This window comes from Stegostoma tigrinum, chromosome 8 (assembly GCF_030684315.1).
Source record: "Stegostoma tigrinum isolate sSteTig4 chromosome 8, sSteTig4.hap1, whole genome shotgun sequence".
In the NCBI taxonomy this organism is placed as follows: domain Eukaryota; kingdom Metazoa; phylum Chordata; class Chondrichthyes; order Orectolobiformes; family Stegostomatidae; genus Stegostoma; species Stegostoma tigrinum.
In genome coordinates, this window is record NC_081361.1 from 56,987,200 (window position 1) to 57,002,307 (window position 15,108).

Consider the following 15,108-nt stretch of genomic DNA (forward strand, 5'->3'; position numbering starts at 1 on the left):
AGTTAAAACATGTTTAGCTAAGAAACGTTTAGTGTTTGCTTTGTTTGACTGTTGCACAGCAAAAAATATTTTGCTTACACTGGAATATCGTAGTTTTATTTGTTCATTAAAAACAACCAGAATTTCAGAGTTCTCTTTTAAAAGAATATTGATTTTGGCCAAGGTTGTGACAAAATTTGGGCTTCTTAATGGGGTATCAAGTCTGCAGATGGATATTAGTGCTCAAATTTGCTAAAGTTTACGTTAAGAGATTTCATTGTAAACTTATCTTAACTACAAGAAAACAAATTGGCACTCTCCATTGCTGAGGCTTTTTTAAGGAAGATATGATTTATCCCTGAGTGATCTGCAACAATTAGCAAAGTTTATGCTAATGGCATTAGCCAGAATCTGCAAATATAGCTTTAAACAGGATGCATTAGTCTATCAATTAGAATTTGAAGAAGAGCCAAATTCTGATGCAGGTACACCTTGAGTTAACCAGAATTAATTTGCACATGAAGGACCTTAAAATGGAAAAAGAATTTAAGCAACTCAAGTTAGAAACAGAAAAATAGATGAAAACTTTGGAATTGGAAAGAGTAAAATAAAGGAAGAAGAAGATAAATGTAGAAGTTTGAAATTTAATTCAGAAAGAAATGTTAGTGAAGAATGAAAGAAAACAGGAAATACTGCCTGAAAGAGGAAGAAAATTTAGGCAGTATGAGATAACAACAATTGACATTACTTCAACACAGCATTTAAATGAGTCTGGCATCAGAGAGCCCTATCAAAACTGGAGTCAGCAAGAATTAGAGGGAAAACTTTCTCTGCTGGTTGGAGTCATAGCTAGCACAAAGGAAAATGACAATGATTGTTGGAAGTCAATAATCCCAGTGCCAGACATCTCTGCAAGAGATTCTCTGGCTGATGTTCTTGATCCACTCACCTTCAGCACTTAATCAATGACCTTCCCTCCAGAATGATATTAAAGTAGAGATGTTTGCTGATAAACACACAATGTCCAGTGCCATTTGCAATGCCTCAGATGTTGAAACAGGCAAAGTTCATTTGCAGAGATAATGGGAACTGCAGATCCTGGAGAATCCAAGATAACAAAGTGTGAAGCTGGATGAACACAGCAGGCCAAGCAGCATCTCAGGAGCACAAAAACTGATGTTTCGGGCCTAGAGATGTCTGATGAAGGGTCTAGGCCCGAAACATCAGCTTTTGTGCTCCTGAGATGCTGCTTGGCCTTCTGTGTTCATCCAGCTTCACACTTTGTTATCAATGTTCATTTGCAGTAAGACCTGGACAACACCAGACTTGAGTAAGTGGTTAGGCATTGAACATCTCCAACAAGAGAGAATCTAACCATCACTCCTTGATGTTCAATGGCATTATAGCAATTAAATCTTCCTAGATTAGAGTTTGCCCTTCAGCATAAAATGAAGTGGACCAGCCATATAAATACTGTAACTACAAAAACAGGTCAGAGTCTAAAAATTCTGTGGTGAGAAAGTCACCTCTTGTGCCCCCAGTGCTTGTCCATCGTTTACAAGACATGTCACATGTGTGGTGGAATGCTCTTCCCGGTTTGGATGAAATGCTACACACAAGAATCTTGACACCATCAATGACAAAGCAGCCTGTTAATTGAAACATTTAGAATTCTCATGGGGATTGACAGGGTAAATGCTGAGAGGATACTTCCCCTCATGGGTGAGTCCTGGACCTGAGGATATAGTCTCTGAAAAAAGAGGTGCCAATTTAAGACTTCACCTGATTAAGCACTCAAAAAGTTTGTGATTTCAAATAAGTCTGTTGGACTATAACTTGGTGTCATGTGACTTCTGAATTTAAAACTAAAATGAGGAAGAATTTCTTCTGTTGGAGAATTGAGAGTCTTTGGGACTCCTTGCCACAGAGAGCTGTGGGCAGTGTCCTTCTATGTATTTAAGGCTGAGAGGGATAGATTCTTGATCAATGGGGGATTAAGGATTATGGGGGAAATGCAGGAAAGTGGATGTGAGGAATGTCATGATCCTATTGTATGGTGAAGCAGGATTGAGGAATGAAATGGCACACTCCTGTTCCTATTTCTTAGCCTTAGGATGGCACATTCATTTTCAACATTCACTTTCTTCACCATTGCACAGTGGCCACAGTGCGTCCTATCTACAATGTCACTGCAGTGACTCATCAAAATATCTTCAATAGCAAATTCCAAAACCTCAACTTAAGGGTAGCAGATGTATGGGAGCACACTTGCCTCTTAATTGCTCCTCCAACTCTCACAATATCCTGATTTGTAAGTCTGTCACCGTTCCTTCACTGTTGTTGGGTTGACATCCTAGAATTCATTTCCGAACAGTATTGTGGCAATCCCTATATTCCAAGGGTTGTAGTGGTTCAAGAAGGCAGCTGACCACAATCTTCTCCAGGGCAATTAAGGATTTACAATAAATGCTGGCTTAGCCTGTGATGCGTATGTCCCATGAATGAATATCAACAGTAAAAGTCAGTCCACTACACATATCATATAACAGAATAATAATAAACATAATAGGGCTGTCAGAGCACTGTGATAGAGTCCTTACATTTGAGGTAGGAGCCCTGGGTTCATGTCTCAGCTATTTTGGAAGTGTCATAACATGTCTGAGCAGGTTGATTGGAAATACCCTTAACCCAGTCTGTGTAAGCATTTTTTAATGTCATATTTGTGTATATAGTCGCTAACAATGTATCTGTCTCAGTAAGCACCTGAATGCCTATGGTATATGTTACCTGGGCTAACTGATAGAAAATCACATCACATCTTGGGAGAAGCAAATGAACACTAGAATATGGTGATGGTAGGTGAGTACTAAAAGCTAGCAGCAGCAGGTTGGTACCAAAAGTTGAAAGAAAATAACAGCAGAGGCAGTGGTGAGCACTTAGTTTCTCAAAATTCACCTATCGTAAGTCCAACTTCAACTTGATCTAATAACTAAGACTGAAGGCTACAACTATACCAAAACACAGGAAGCACAACAGAGGAAGAGTTGTGGATACCGTTTCTCTAAGAGACAACAGTATGACCATTTTCTTTAACAGGCAGTTATAAGAGAGCCAGGTCAGCTCCAATTCAGAGAAACTATTCCAAAATGAAATACCATTTGAAATGCAATGAGTAGAAAGGCATCTTTATGTCATTAAGGCTTTTTTTCACATTTATTCTGTGATATTTTTTATTTGGGAAATATGCAAGCACAAGAATAAAGTTACTTATTGGTATGCATGCTATTTAAAACACTAAAATTGATACTAAAACAAATTAAAATCAATTTAATGCCCGTTCCGAGTTTTACCTCGTCGCTCGTCGACGAATGGTAGACCACTATAAAGCTGAAACCACAGCTAGATGTAAAAGGGATGGGAATTAACATTGGATAGCAATACAGCAAGCGAGGGATAGGAGCCTAAGTTATAAGACCGTCAGGCAAGTTATTTTCCTAATTATCATCATATGATGTGTAAAGTGAATTTTATTTATTGTCACCAATCTACCCACCTTATCCGTGTTTAAAATAACAACTTTATTTCCTAATACTATTGAAATTACTAATTTAAGCTAAAATTATTAAAATTTAAAATAAAATTAATCTGCTAAAATATTAAAATACTAAAATTATAAATATGCACAAATAATAACAACAATTCTAATAACCATATACCAGAAACCTAAAAGAGCATTTCGGAAGTCCATTCAACCATCCGTAAAAATTCAAAGTAGGTCCAAAGTCAAGGATACAGTGATGCTAGAGGTATCACGGGCGAACGTCTTGAATCTCTGTATGCCCAAAAATTCCATCAAAGAATTATTCTTATCAAACCATTTGCCTCTATTCCCCCATTACAAAACCAAAGAAGGATGCACGCAATTGTAGGATTTTCTCTTCCACATGTTGATATTTCTGCACCTTCTCAGTCCAAGCTTGTTCCAATGAATTACTCTCATTTTCAAAATGAACTGTAATATCTATGATACAACGCATCATCCTCCGACACTTCCGCCATTTACAATCCGACCCCACCACCCAAGACATTTTTCCATCCCCACCCCTGTCTGCTTTCCGGAGAGACCACTCTCTCCGTGACTCCCTTGTTCGCTCCACACTGCCCTCCAACCCCACCACACCCGGCACCTTCCCCTGCAACCGCAGGCAATGCTACACTTGTCCCCACACCTCCTCCCTCACCCCCATCCCAGGCCCCAAGATGACATTCCACATTAAGCAGAGGTTCACCTGCACATCTGCCAATGTGGTATACTGCATCCACTGTACCCGGTGCGGCTTTCTCTACATTGGGGAAACCAAGCGGAGGCTTGGGGACCGCTTTGCAGAACACCTCCGCTCAGTTCGCAACAAACAACTGCACCTCCCAGTCGCAAACCATTTCCACTCCCCCTCCCATTCTCTTGATGACATGTCCATCATGGGCCTCCTGCACTGCCACAATGATGCCACCCGAAGGTTGCAGGAACAGCAACTCATATTCCGCCTGGGAACCCTGCAGCCATATGGCATCAATGTGGACTTCACCAGTTTCAAAATCTCCCCTTCCCCCACTGCATCCCTAAACCAGCCCAGTTCATCCCCTCCCCCCACTGCACCACACAACCAGCCCAGCTCTTCCCCCCCACCCACTGCATCCCAAAACCAGTCCAACCTGTCTCTGCCTCCCTAACCGGTTCTTCCTCTCACCCATCCCTTCCTCCCACCCCCAGCCGCACCCCCAGCTACCTACTAACCTCATCCCACCTCCTTGACCTGTCCGTCTTCCCTGGACTGACCTATCCCCTCCCTACCTCCCCACCTACACCCTCTCCACCTATCTTCTTTGCTCTCCATCTTCGGTCCGCCTCCCCCTCTCTCCCTATTTATTCCAGTTCCCTCCCCCCATCCCCCTCTCTGATGAAGGGTCTAGGCCCGAAACGTCAGCTTTTGTGCTCCTGAGATGCTGCTTGGCCTGCTGTGTTCATCCAGCCTCACATTTTATTATCTTGGAATCTCCAGCATCTGCAGTTCCCATTATCTCTGATACTATTTTAACCTCACTGCGAAGCCTCTTCCAGGGATGCCTAACCTGAAGAAGTTACCCTCCTCCCTCCGGACCAACCTCAGGGAATCTCTCTCCCATTGCAACTCTCTTGTAATCTCTTCGGCCTTGAAACTGCTCGACCATGTCCTGAAGCAAACCAGGTACCACAGCCACATCACCTTTCTCAGCACCTGCCTACGGAACCAGATCATCCCCAAGGGACTACAGTCCACATTTCAGCCTTCCCAATTTGGCCCCAACCGTGACCACCTCTACACCCAGAATATTCAGACCCTTCAGAAGCGGTTCTCCCTGCGAGTCCTGAAACAGACACTTGCAGCCATGCGCCGGCACCTCCACACACTGCAATCCAGCCTGCCCCAGCTCAGAGCCTCCCTCTCCCAGACCTGCAAGGGACCTCTGCTGTTTTTTATCCTCCGCAGGATCCACAGACTGAACACCCAGTTCCACTCAGCTTTACTGGACACCAAAAATCGCAAGTACAACCAACTCACTGGCCCCTGCCACTCACAAGAGGATTCCTGCGCCTCCCAAATCCCGACTCTGTCCCTGCCCCTCCCCCACCATGCACCCGCCGCCATTGACCATGAGGACACGGCCGGAGACCCCACCGATGACGTCACATCGGCCTCCGCCGGCCACAGAACTTCCGGAACCGCTGCTGCAGTCACCACCTCCACGTCCAGGTACTACAGCCCACACACCACCCTCACCTCAGCTGCTGCCGCCCACCCCGATCCTCCCACCGCCGACGGAACCCCGCCCACGGCCGACGCCGACGGAACCCCGCCCACGGCCGACGCCGACGGAACCCCGCCCACGGCCGACGCCGACGGAACCCCGCCCACGGCCGACGCCGACGGAACCCCGCCCACGGCCGACGCCGACGGAACCCCGCCCACGGCCGACGGCATCATCGCTCCGCCCACAACCTCCACAGCCTGCAACCCCAGAGGAGACAGCCACCCTGAGCCCTGCCGAATCTTCATCATCCCCCCAGACCTCCCACTGACTGAGGACGAACGGTCAGTCCTGAGCAAGGGGCTCACCTTTGTCCCCCTACAACCACACATCAACGAATACCAGTCACGGTCGGACATAGAGCAGTTTTTCCGCCGTCTTCGCCTGCATGCCTACTTCTTCAACCGGGAACCCAACCCTCCTTCCACTGACCCCTTCACCCGCTTCCAACACAAGTCCTCCTCCTGGACACCACCCCCAGGCCTCCTACCCTCCCTCGACCTCTTCATCTCCAACTGCCGTCGAGACATTAACCGCCTCAACCTCTCCACCCCTCTCACCCACTCCAACCTCTCCCCCGCAGAACGGGCAGCCCTCCGCTCCCTCCGCTCCAACCCCAACCTCACCATCAAACCCGCAGACAAGGGTGGCGCAGTGGTAGTATGGCGTACTGACCTCTACATCGCCGAGGCCAGACGCCAACTCTCCGACACCACCTCCTACCGCCTCCTCGATCATGACCCCACACCCGAGCACCAAACCATCATCTCCAACACCATTCATGACCTCATCACCTCAGGGGACCTCCCACCCACAGCCTCCAACCTCATTGTTCCCCAACCCCGCACAGCCCGTTTCTATCTCCTTCCCAAAATCCACAAACCTGCCTGCCCTGGTCGACCCATCGTCTCAGCCTGCTCCTGCCCCACCGAACTCATCTCCACCTATCTGGACTCCATTTTCTCCCCTTTGGTCCAGGAACTCCCCACCTATGTCCGTGACACCACCCACGCCCTCCACCTCCTCCAGGACTTCCAATTCCCTGGCCCCCAACACCTCATATTCACCATGGACGTCCAGTCCCTGTACACCTGCATTCCGCATGGAGATGGCCTCAAGGCCCTCCGCTTCTTCCTGTCCCGCAGGCCCGACCAGGCCCCCTCCACCGACACTCTCATCCGCCTAGCGGAACTCGTCCTCACACTCAACAACTTCTCTTTTGACTCCTCCCACTTCCTACAGACTAAGGGGGTGGCCATGGGCACCCGCATGGGCCCCAGCTATGCCTGCCTCTTTGTAGGTTACGTGGAACAGTCCATCTTCCGCACCTACACAGGCCCCAAACCCCACCTCTTCCTCCGGTACATTGATGACTGTATCGGCGCCGCCTCTTGCTCCCCAGAGGAGCTCGAACAGTTCATCCACTTCACCAACACCTTCCACCCCAACCTTCAGTTCACCTGGGCCATCTCCAGCACATCCCTCACCTTCCTGGACCTCTCAGTCTCCATCTCAGGCAACCAGCTTGTAACTGATGTCCATTTCAAGCCCACCGACTCCCACAGCTACCTAGAATACACCTCCTCCCACCCACCCTCCTGCAAAAACTCCATCCCCTATTCCCAATTCCTCCGCCTCCGCCGCATCTGCTCCCACGATAAGACATTCCACTCCCGCACATCCCAGATGTCCAAGTTCTTTAAGGACCGCAACTTCCCCCCCACGGTGATTGAGAACGCCCTTGACCGCGTCTCCCGCATTTCCCGCGACACATTCCTCACACCCCGCCCCCGCCACAACCGCCCCAAGAGGATCCCCCTCGTTCTCACACACCACCCTACCAACCTCCGGATACAACGCATTATCCTCCGACACTTCCGCCATTTACAATCCGACCCCACCACCCAAGACATTTTTCCATCCCCACCCCTGTCTGCTTTCCGGAGAGACCACTCTCTCCGTGACTCCCTTGTTCGCTCCACACTGCCCTCCAACCCCACCACACCCGGCACCTTCCCCTGCAACCGCAGGAAATGCTACACTTGTCCCCACACCTCCTCCCTCACCCCCATCCCAGGCCCCAAGATGACATTCCACATTAAGCAGAGGTTCACCTGCACATCTGCCAATGTGGTATACTGCATCCACTGTACCCGGTGCGGCTTTCTCTACATTGGGGAAACCAAGCGGAGGCTTGGGGACCGCTTTGCAGAACACCTCCGCTCAGTTCGCAACAAACAACTGCACCTCCCAGTCGCAAACCATTTCCACTCCCCCTCCCATTCTCTTGATGACATGTCCATCATGGGCCTCCTGCACTGCCACAATGATGCCACCCGAAGGTTGCAGGAACAGCAACTCATATTCCGCCTGGGAACCCTGCAGCCATATGGTATCAATGTGGACTTCACCAGTTTCAAAATCTCCCCTTCCCCCACTGCATCCCTAAACCAGCCCAGTTCATCCCCTCCCCCCACTGCACCACACAACCAGCCCAGCTCTTCCCCCCCACCCACTGCATCCCAAAACCAGTCCAACCTGTCTCTGCCTCCCTAACCGGTTCTTCCTCTCACCCATCCCTTCCTCCCACCCCCAGCCGCACCCCCAGCTACCTACTAACCTCATCCCACCTCCTTGACCTGTCCGTCTTCCCTGGACTGACCTATCCCCTCCCTACCTCCCCACCTACACCCTCTCCACCTATCTTCTTTGCTCTCCATCTTCGGTCCGCCTCCCCCTCTCTCCCTATTTATTCCAGTTCCCTCCCCCCATCCCCCTCTCTGATGAAGGGTCTAGGCCCGAAACGTCAGCTTTTGTGCTCCTGAGATGCTGCTTGGCCTGCTGTGTTCATCCAGCCTCACATTTTATTATCTTGGAATCTCCAGCATCTGCAGTTCCCATTATCTCTGTAATATCTATGAGAGCAGTTTCTCCATTTTTAGACAAAATAAGATCAGGTATTCATAGATTCCCATCATTGTCCCGTATCCTAGGTTCGATGTGAACAGTCCATCCATAATTGGTCACAAATTTCGAAAGCTTTTCTACAATCTTATTATGTCTCTTAATTCTCATTTTTTTAACATAAGGGCACCACCCTGATATATGGGGGATAGTTTCCACCGAATTATCGCATCTTCTACAATTCTTATTAATTAAGGGTCTCCCATGAGACAATGTCGTTTTAGTTGGATATAGATTAGTCCGAAGTAGTATAGCATTTATAACTCGAGATGTCTTCATATATAATAAATTATTCATCCAAGCATTCGAAATTGTATCATTTCTAAAATAGTGAATCCCTAGGCCCTGGCAGGGGAACGCATTTCTGCATTTCCATATCTCTCCATCCTCCCTAATTGGCGCTCATATCCTCCAGGATTTCGTTTTTCTCCTCTGTTTCCTTAACATCTGCCCATGACAGCCCACTGACAGCAGGATCCCAAATCTCACACACATTTTTCAATTGACCTAGTTCGATTAATTTATCTAGTACACCTTCTTCGTTAAACTGAAAAGAAGCGTGCATAACCTCATCCTCTGATTGTTTGAATGACTCATGCTTACGCATTATTGCAATCGGCACTTGGGTACTTAATTTGGGAAAACCCAGCCCTCCACCCTTATTGCGTGCACATATAAATCCATCCGTAAGGTATGATGGTAAATGCAGCACTTCTTTAATAAAACCCCTAATTATTAAGTCTAATTTAGTTAAATAATTTTGAGATGCTTCTATAATAATTAAGTAGTAGTAGAGCCTTGGCACAAAATACATCTTGAACAACTCTACTTTTTGCATTGGTTTAAGTGGTACTTCTTTTAAATTATTTATCCATCCACATAACTTGCCCTCCCAATCGACTATCTCAGCCCCCACCCACGGATCAATTTTGGCCCCTAAATATTTCTCCGTGGATCCGGGACTGATATATTGTATTCATCATGATCTAATCTCCATTCCTTACAAGAATTGTAAATAAATGTTTTATTTTTATATATATAATGAAATCCCTTAGTCTTACAAATATTAATTTCCAGGCCTGTGTTTTCGCAAAACCGTTGTACAGTTCTTAAGTTATGGGTCATTCCCTCGTATGAACCGCTCACTAATGTGATATCATCAGCAAAGGCCAATGAAGCACAATGCAGTGTTTTACCTTCAAAATCTAAAAATATACCTTTATTTTCTTCTAATAAACTTATTAGGTGGTCCATCGCAATATTAAATAATATAGGTGACAACGAGTCACCTTGTTTTACCCCTCTAACCATCCTAATCCTTCTAGTTTTATATCGATGGCCTTCAATATAGATATAGTTATCTGTATATAAATTAGTTATAAGTTTAATAAACTCCCTGGGGAGAGACAATCTACTAAAAGCTTTAACAATATGTTTATGACCAACTGAGTCAAAGGCTTTGGCCAGATCTATAAATACCACTGCTAGTTCTTGTTTCCTTTTCTTAGAACCTTTCATAATATTATGTAAGATCTTCACATTTTCACTACACCCAGGAACACCAGAAAGAAACCCCTTCTGACGTTTATTAAGATCCACGACCTGACTGAGTCTTTTCGCTAATATTTTAGTAAATATACGTAGTAAAAGAGGGCCTATTGTGATCGGTCTCCGACTATCAATCACTTTTAATTCTTCAATATTATCTGTTTTAGGTATAAGAGTTGTCCTCCTTATCTTCAAACAATCAGGGATCTTACCCGTTTCTAACCAGAGAGAAAATCATCTACGGAGTTTATAGTTGTCCTCATTATGCAATGCTTTAATAGTATCAAAACCCATCCCATCCGGCCCTGGCGCTGTTTTAGGATCTGTCCCTATCAAAGTTTGATCTACCTCTTCCAGGGTTATCGGTTGATTCAAAAGATGTCCTCTTAATAATCCTTTATATTTGGGAAATTTTGCAATATTCGCTTTATTATTAGGTATAGATAGTTTACTGGTGAAAAAGGCCTCAAGATCTTCCTTCTTAAGAGGACAAACGGAGTTAATGGGAGCTCCCATAATTTCCCTAGCCAATTGTTGCCACTTATGCTTAAACCTAGTCTGTACCTCCTTGAATTTTGCTTTCTTTTTAACATGTCTATGTTTAGCATTATTCATTTTACCATCTCTGTTGTTACCTTGCTTATTTAGGACTATTTTCTTTTTACGATTCTTCTCTCCTTTATCTAAAATCCGTGCAGGAATCTCCGCCATTATTTTAATACCTTCAATATTACTGTTATGACTTTTATTTACCTTAATATTCTCTTCGGCCAAATCCAATAATTCAATAATACTTTTATTTCTTGGGATATTGTATTTAATCTTTTTTTTAATTCCTCCTCACTTTGGGATGCTATTAATTCCTCCTGTTGACTCACAGCAAGAACCTCCTCATCCACCGTTCCTAGATGTTCCAACTTATTCATTTTGTTTATTAATTTGTTCATTATCCATTCCAGCAAATTGCTTTGCTAAGGTCCTATGTTTATCCGAAATTTGTTTGGCCGTTTTAGTATCCAGTTGTTCAGCGATGATTTTATATATATGTTTACTACCAGAAAATTGATTTTCTAATCTACGTAGCAGTTGCACTTCCTCATCAGACCAGATCCCTTGCCTATTTATGACACTACTTTTACTATTAGTTGCTATGTTAGCCTTTTGCTTTCTTTTCTGATTCCCCTCTACAGCATGTTTGTGCCGTTCATGCTGTCCTAAACCTATCGCCGTTGTAATTCGTAAGGAACAGTACTCACACTGATGTATCCCTTCCACTGCCAGCTCATTCTTGTTATTACATTTAGGATAGTGGCAAGCCACCGCATGGTAGCTCCCACTCCATTCACACTTACTGCACCTAGCTCTAATTGTTTTAATTCCCTTACACCTTTCCACATGTTTCTTAAATACACCCATAGTACTAAAAACTAATTGACACGTACGTCTAAGGGGTATTGAATTGTTAATTCTACATTTTGTTTATTTTGTCTATTTGGAGATATAGCTCGAGGCTCCGTTAAACTATTCAATTCCTTCTCACTTCCATGCTCTTGTATATTAAAAAAGCCCTTAAAATTAGTATTGTAAAATATCTTGGTTTTTAACCAGGAACCCGGTCTACGAGGGGGGGCAAATTCCGCGGATCCTCTAGGTTCTTTGTCTAAGACCTCAACCTCATTTTGGCTTGGTTCCTCGCGCCTGCAACCAGGGACCAATATGGGGAGGACATCAAGAGTCTCTCCCATTTGGGTCTGGACGGACGTCTGCAATTTATTGTGGTTAGAACACTTTACGCATGTCGCCACCACTAGCGTACATGCGGGGCGGTTATTTCCCCGGTTATCCACCCCACCGGAGATCGGAAGACATGACCTTAAGGCCATTTCTTCCGTTTTTGTTTAATTATCTCTAAGAGATAATAATGACCCACGCGGGCCGACAGCCGTCTCATATCCTCTCAAGGTCGTATTAGCCAACCTGGAAAAGAGTAATGCCCTTACAATGGACCACACACGAGTCAAACGACTCCACCTCGAGCAAAACAACGTATTAACTGAAGTAAAACCAGAGTTCAAATCGATTAAACCAGGCACCATACGTCAAAATCGGGCTTCCTCTAACCAGGCCGTTTCCAGGGGGAACCGTGTGGCGGTTCGACCTTCTCTACAATCGCCAAGATACGTAGCAACGACTGTAGAGGTGACTACACAAGCAGGCTCGCTGGGAGACCCCACCAAAACAAACCCCCATAAAGGGACTGCCAGTTATTTCTTTTCATGAAAGAAAGCAGCAAATTTGAAAACTTACAAAGAAAGAAACAAAAAAAAAGGGAAGCCAACAAACTCAGAAAAGCATTTTGCTATACTATGGGTCATTTGTACACTGACATTTTTAAACAGCATGAAGCAGCATAATAAGGATAGACAGCAAACACCTGTATAAAGTTGGGGATAGCACGGTGGCTCAGTGGTTAGCACTACTGCCTCACAGTGTCAGGAACCCAGGTTCAATTCCATCCTTGGGCGACTGTGTGGAGTTTGCACATTCTCCCTGTGTCTGCGTGGGTTTCCTCCGGGTGCTCCAGTTTTGTTCCACAGTCCAAAGATGTGCAGCCGAGGTGGATTGGCCATGCCAAATCGCCCAAAGTGTTCAGGGGTGTGTAAATTAGGTGGGTTATGGGGGTATGAGTTTGGGTGGGAAGCTCTGAGGGTTGGTGTGGACTTGTTGGGCCAAATGGCCTATTTCCACACTGTAGCGATTCTATGAAACATAATGTACTAATGGGCACTTGTATGTTTACCAAGGTATATTTCTTATTCTTAAAAGGGAGAAAAGATGGGGTTGTATTATTACACAGATCTCAGAAAGGCATCTATCTATAAGACATCTTGTTGACATAACAACATGTGACACTGTAAAATAAGAGTGCCTTACCCTCTGTAAGGTAGCAAGCAGACAGTCAGTTAGCAGCTAGCTTGATAAACAGCGATTCTGTTAGCCAGCTCGTCAACTGTGTATATAGTGTAATAAGCATCTAAACAACTATAAACCCCAGACAGAGGATCCTTCTGGCACTATGGTAGTGTCTGTACCTCAGACGACCCAGGTTCAGGTCCCACCTGCTCGAGAGGTGTGCCATGACATGTTTGAACAGCTTGATTAAAAATGCAAGTCTGAGATGTTATGTTAGTGTACAATTAGTTGTCAATAAACTTCCAGACAGTTGTCTCAGTAAGAACCCAAATCTCTATTGTACATGTTTCATAGCATAACATTAAAAAAAACTCTCATCACAAAGGAAGAACTGATAGTTAAGACATTAACTGGAGTCCAATTTCAGGTTTTGACTTGGCTGGGAATATTCATCTAGTAGCTAAATTCACTGAGGCCAAAACTGAAAAAATTCTTTGTCTTGTTTGATGAAGTTGGTATAATGTTAAGTTGCAAAAGCATACACGGTCTCTTACGTTGCAGAGTATTTTTATTGGAGAAAACATTGGCAAGTTTATTTTTCCTTTCAAAAGAGCAATCTTCAAATTATGTAACTATAAAAGCAAATATTTAATGTTGATAAGCTTGTCAGGATGACATTTGAATCACTCTGGATTTAACATGGGATTTGTGTTTAAGCGTACTCCATATTGTTTATGTAATGTTTAATGAGACTGTAAGGAAAGAAAACAAAATTCTATCCAAACATTTGGCTCAAAATAATCACATTATTAACCAGGTTATTCCTTTTGGAAGTAACTTTTCTCAATTAAATCCTACAATTTAAATGAGAACAAATATGGTATCACCAGTGTGTTAAATTAGGTTATTTTCATTTCACACCTCAAATAATAGCTTAAATATTAAACAGTTGTTGTTACTTTGAGGTTTTCATGATGTGGTCCTACTAATTGATACACTTTTGATGATATAACTTATTTTTAATTGTTTACTTTTTGTCTCTAGATCAGTAAAGACCCAATATTTGTACCAGGTGTTTGGGGACCATATTACTCAGTCATGGTACCTAACTTTTGGCTAAATGAAGGTGGACAGAGCGCTACAGGAAAATTGGTGAGAAAGCACCAAATTATTGTAATCAGTAGGTCTGGTGAGAAATGTCAAATTCTTTATTTCGGGAAAACACTGAGGGTACAGTCTGTTGATTTTCTTTTGTGAAATTGACTTCACTAGAAGTAACATTGCAGGGGAGAATCAAGAACACAGGACATCAGGTTAGAATGACTGTGCATACTCAACTTGAGAACAGCATGTTCTATTGCTTGTGTTTTTCATTACTTTTTCCTTTGATGGCAGGAGTGGAAGAAATCAAGGCAGAATATAGCAGAAACATAAACTAGAGCATTCAGCAAAATTCTCAGATTTATGGGGCAACGTGGAAAATTGAACTGTTTTAATCTTTTGTAACTTCCTTGCACAACGTGGGAAAATGCTGGCATAGTTTTTTGATAGTGCTGTTGTCTACCTGCATGCATTTAATTTGATAAATGATCCAAACAAAATGAGAACAACACTATCCAAATCACAGCTTTAACCTTTGCCTCTTCAATAATATTTTAATTGCAATGCATATCTTGCCTCTTATACACATTTAGGGGATGTTTGAAACAAATAAATTCATATTTTGAAGTAATTGTTTGAAATATTTAGCTGAACTAAATAGAGTTAACACATATTGTATGAAAATGGTTAAAGAAAAGCTGCAACTCTCTTGCAATCTCTTCAGCCTTGAAACTGCTCGACCATGTCCTGAAGCAA

The 15,108-nt window shown here is 44.2% G+C and overlaps 1 protein-coding gene across 6 annotated transcripts in view; it reads left to right on the forward strand.

Annotated features, from left to right (window-relative positions):
• Positions 1–15,108, forward strand: part of fggy (FGGY carbohydrate kinase domain containing) — a 490,678-nt gene that overhangs the window by 381,045 nt on the left and 94,525 nt on the right. For all 6 annotated transcript variants that reach the window (XM_048538754.2, XM_048538757.2, XM_048538755.2 and 3 more), the window contains one exon: positions 14,296–14,403. In XM_048538754.2, coding sequence (XP_048394711.1) covers positions 14,296–14,403 — 108 coding nt within the window. The remainder of the gene's footprint in view (positions 1–14,295; positions 14,404–15,108) is intronic.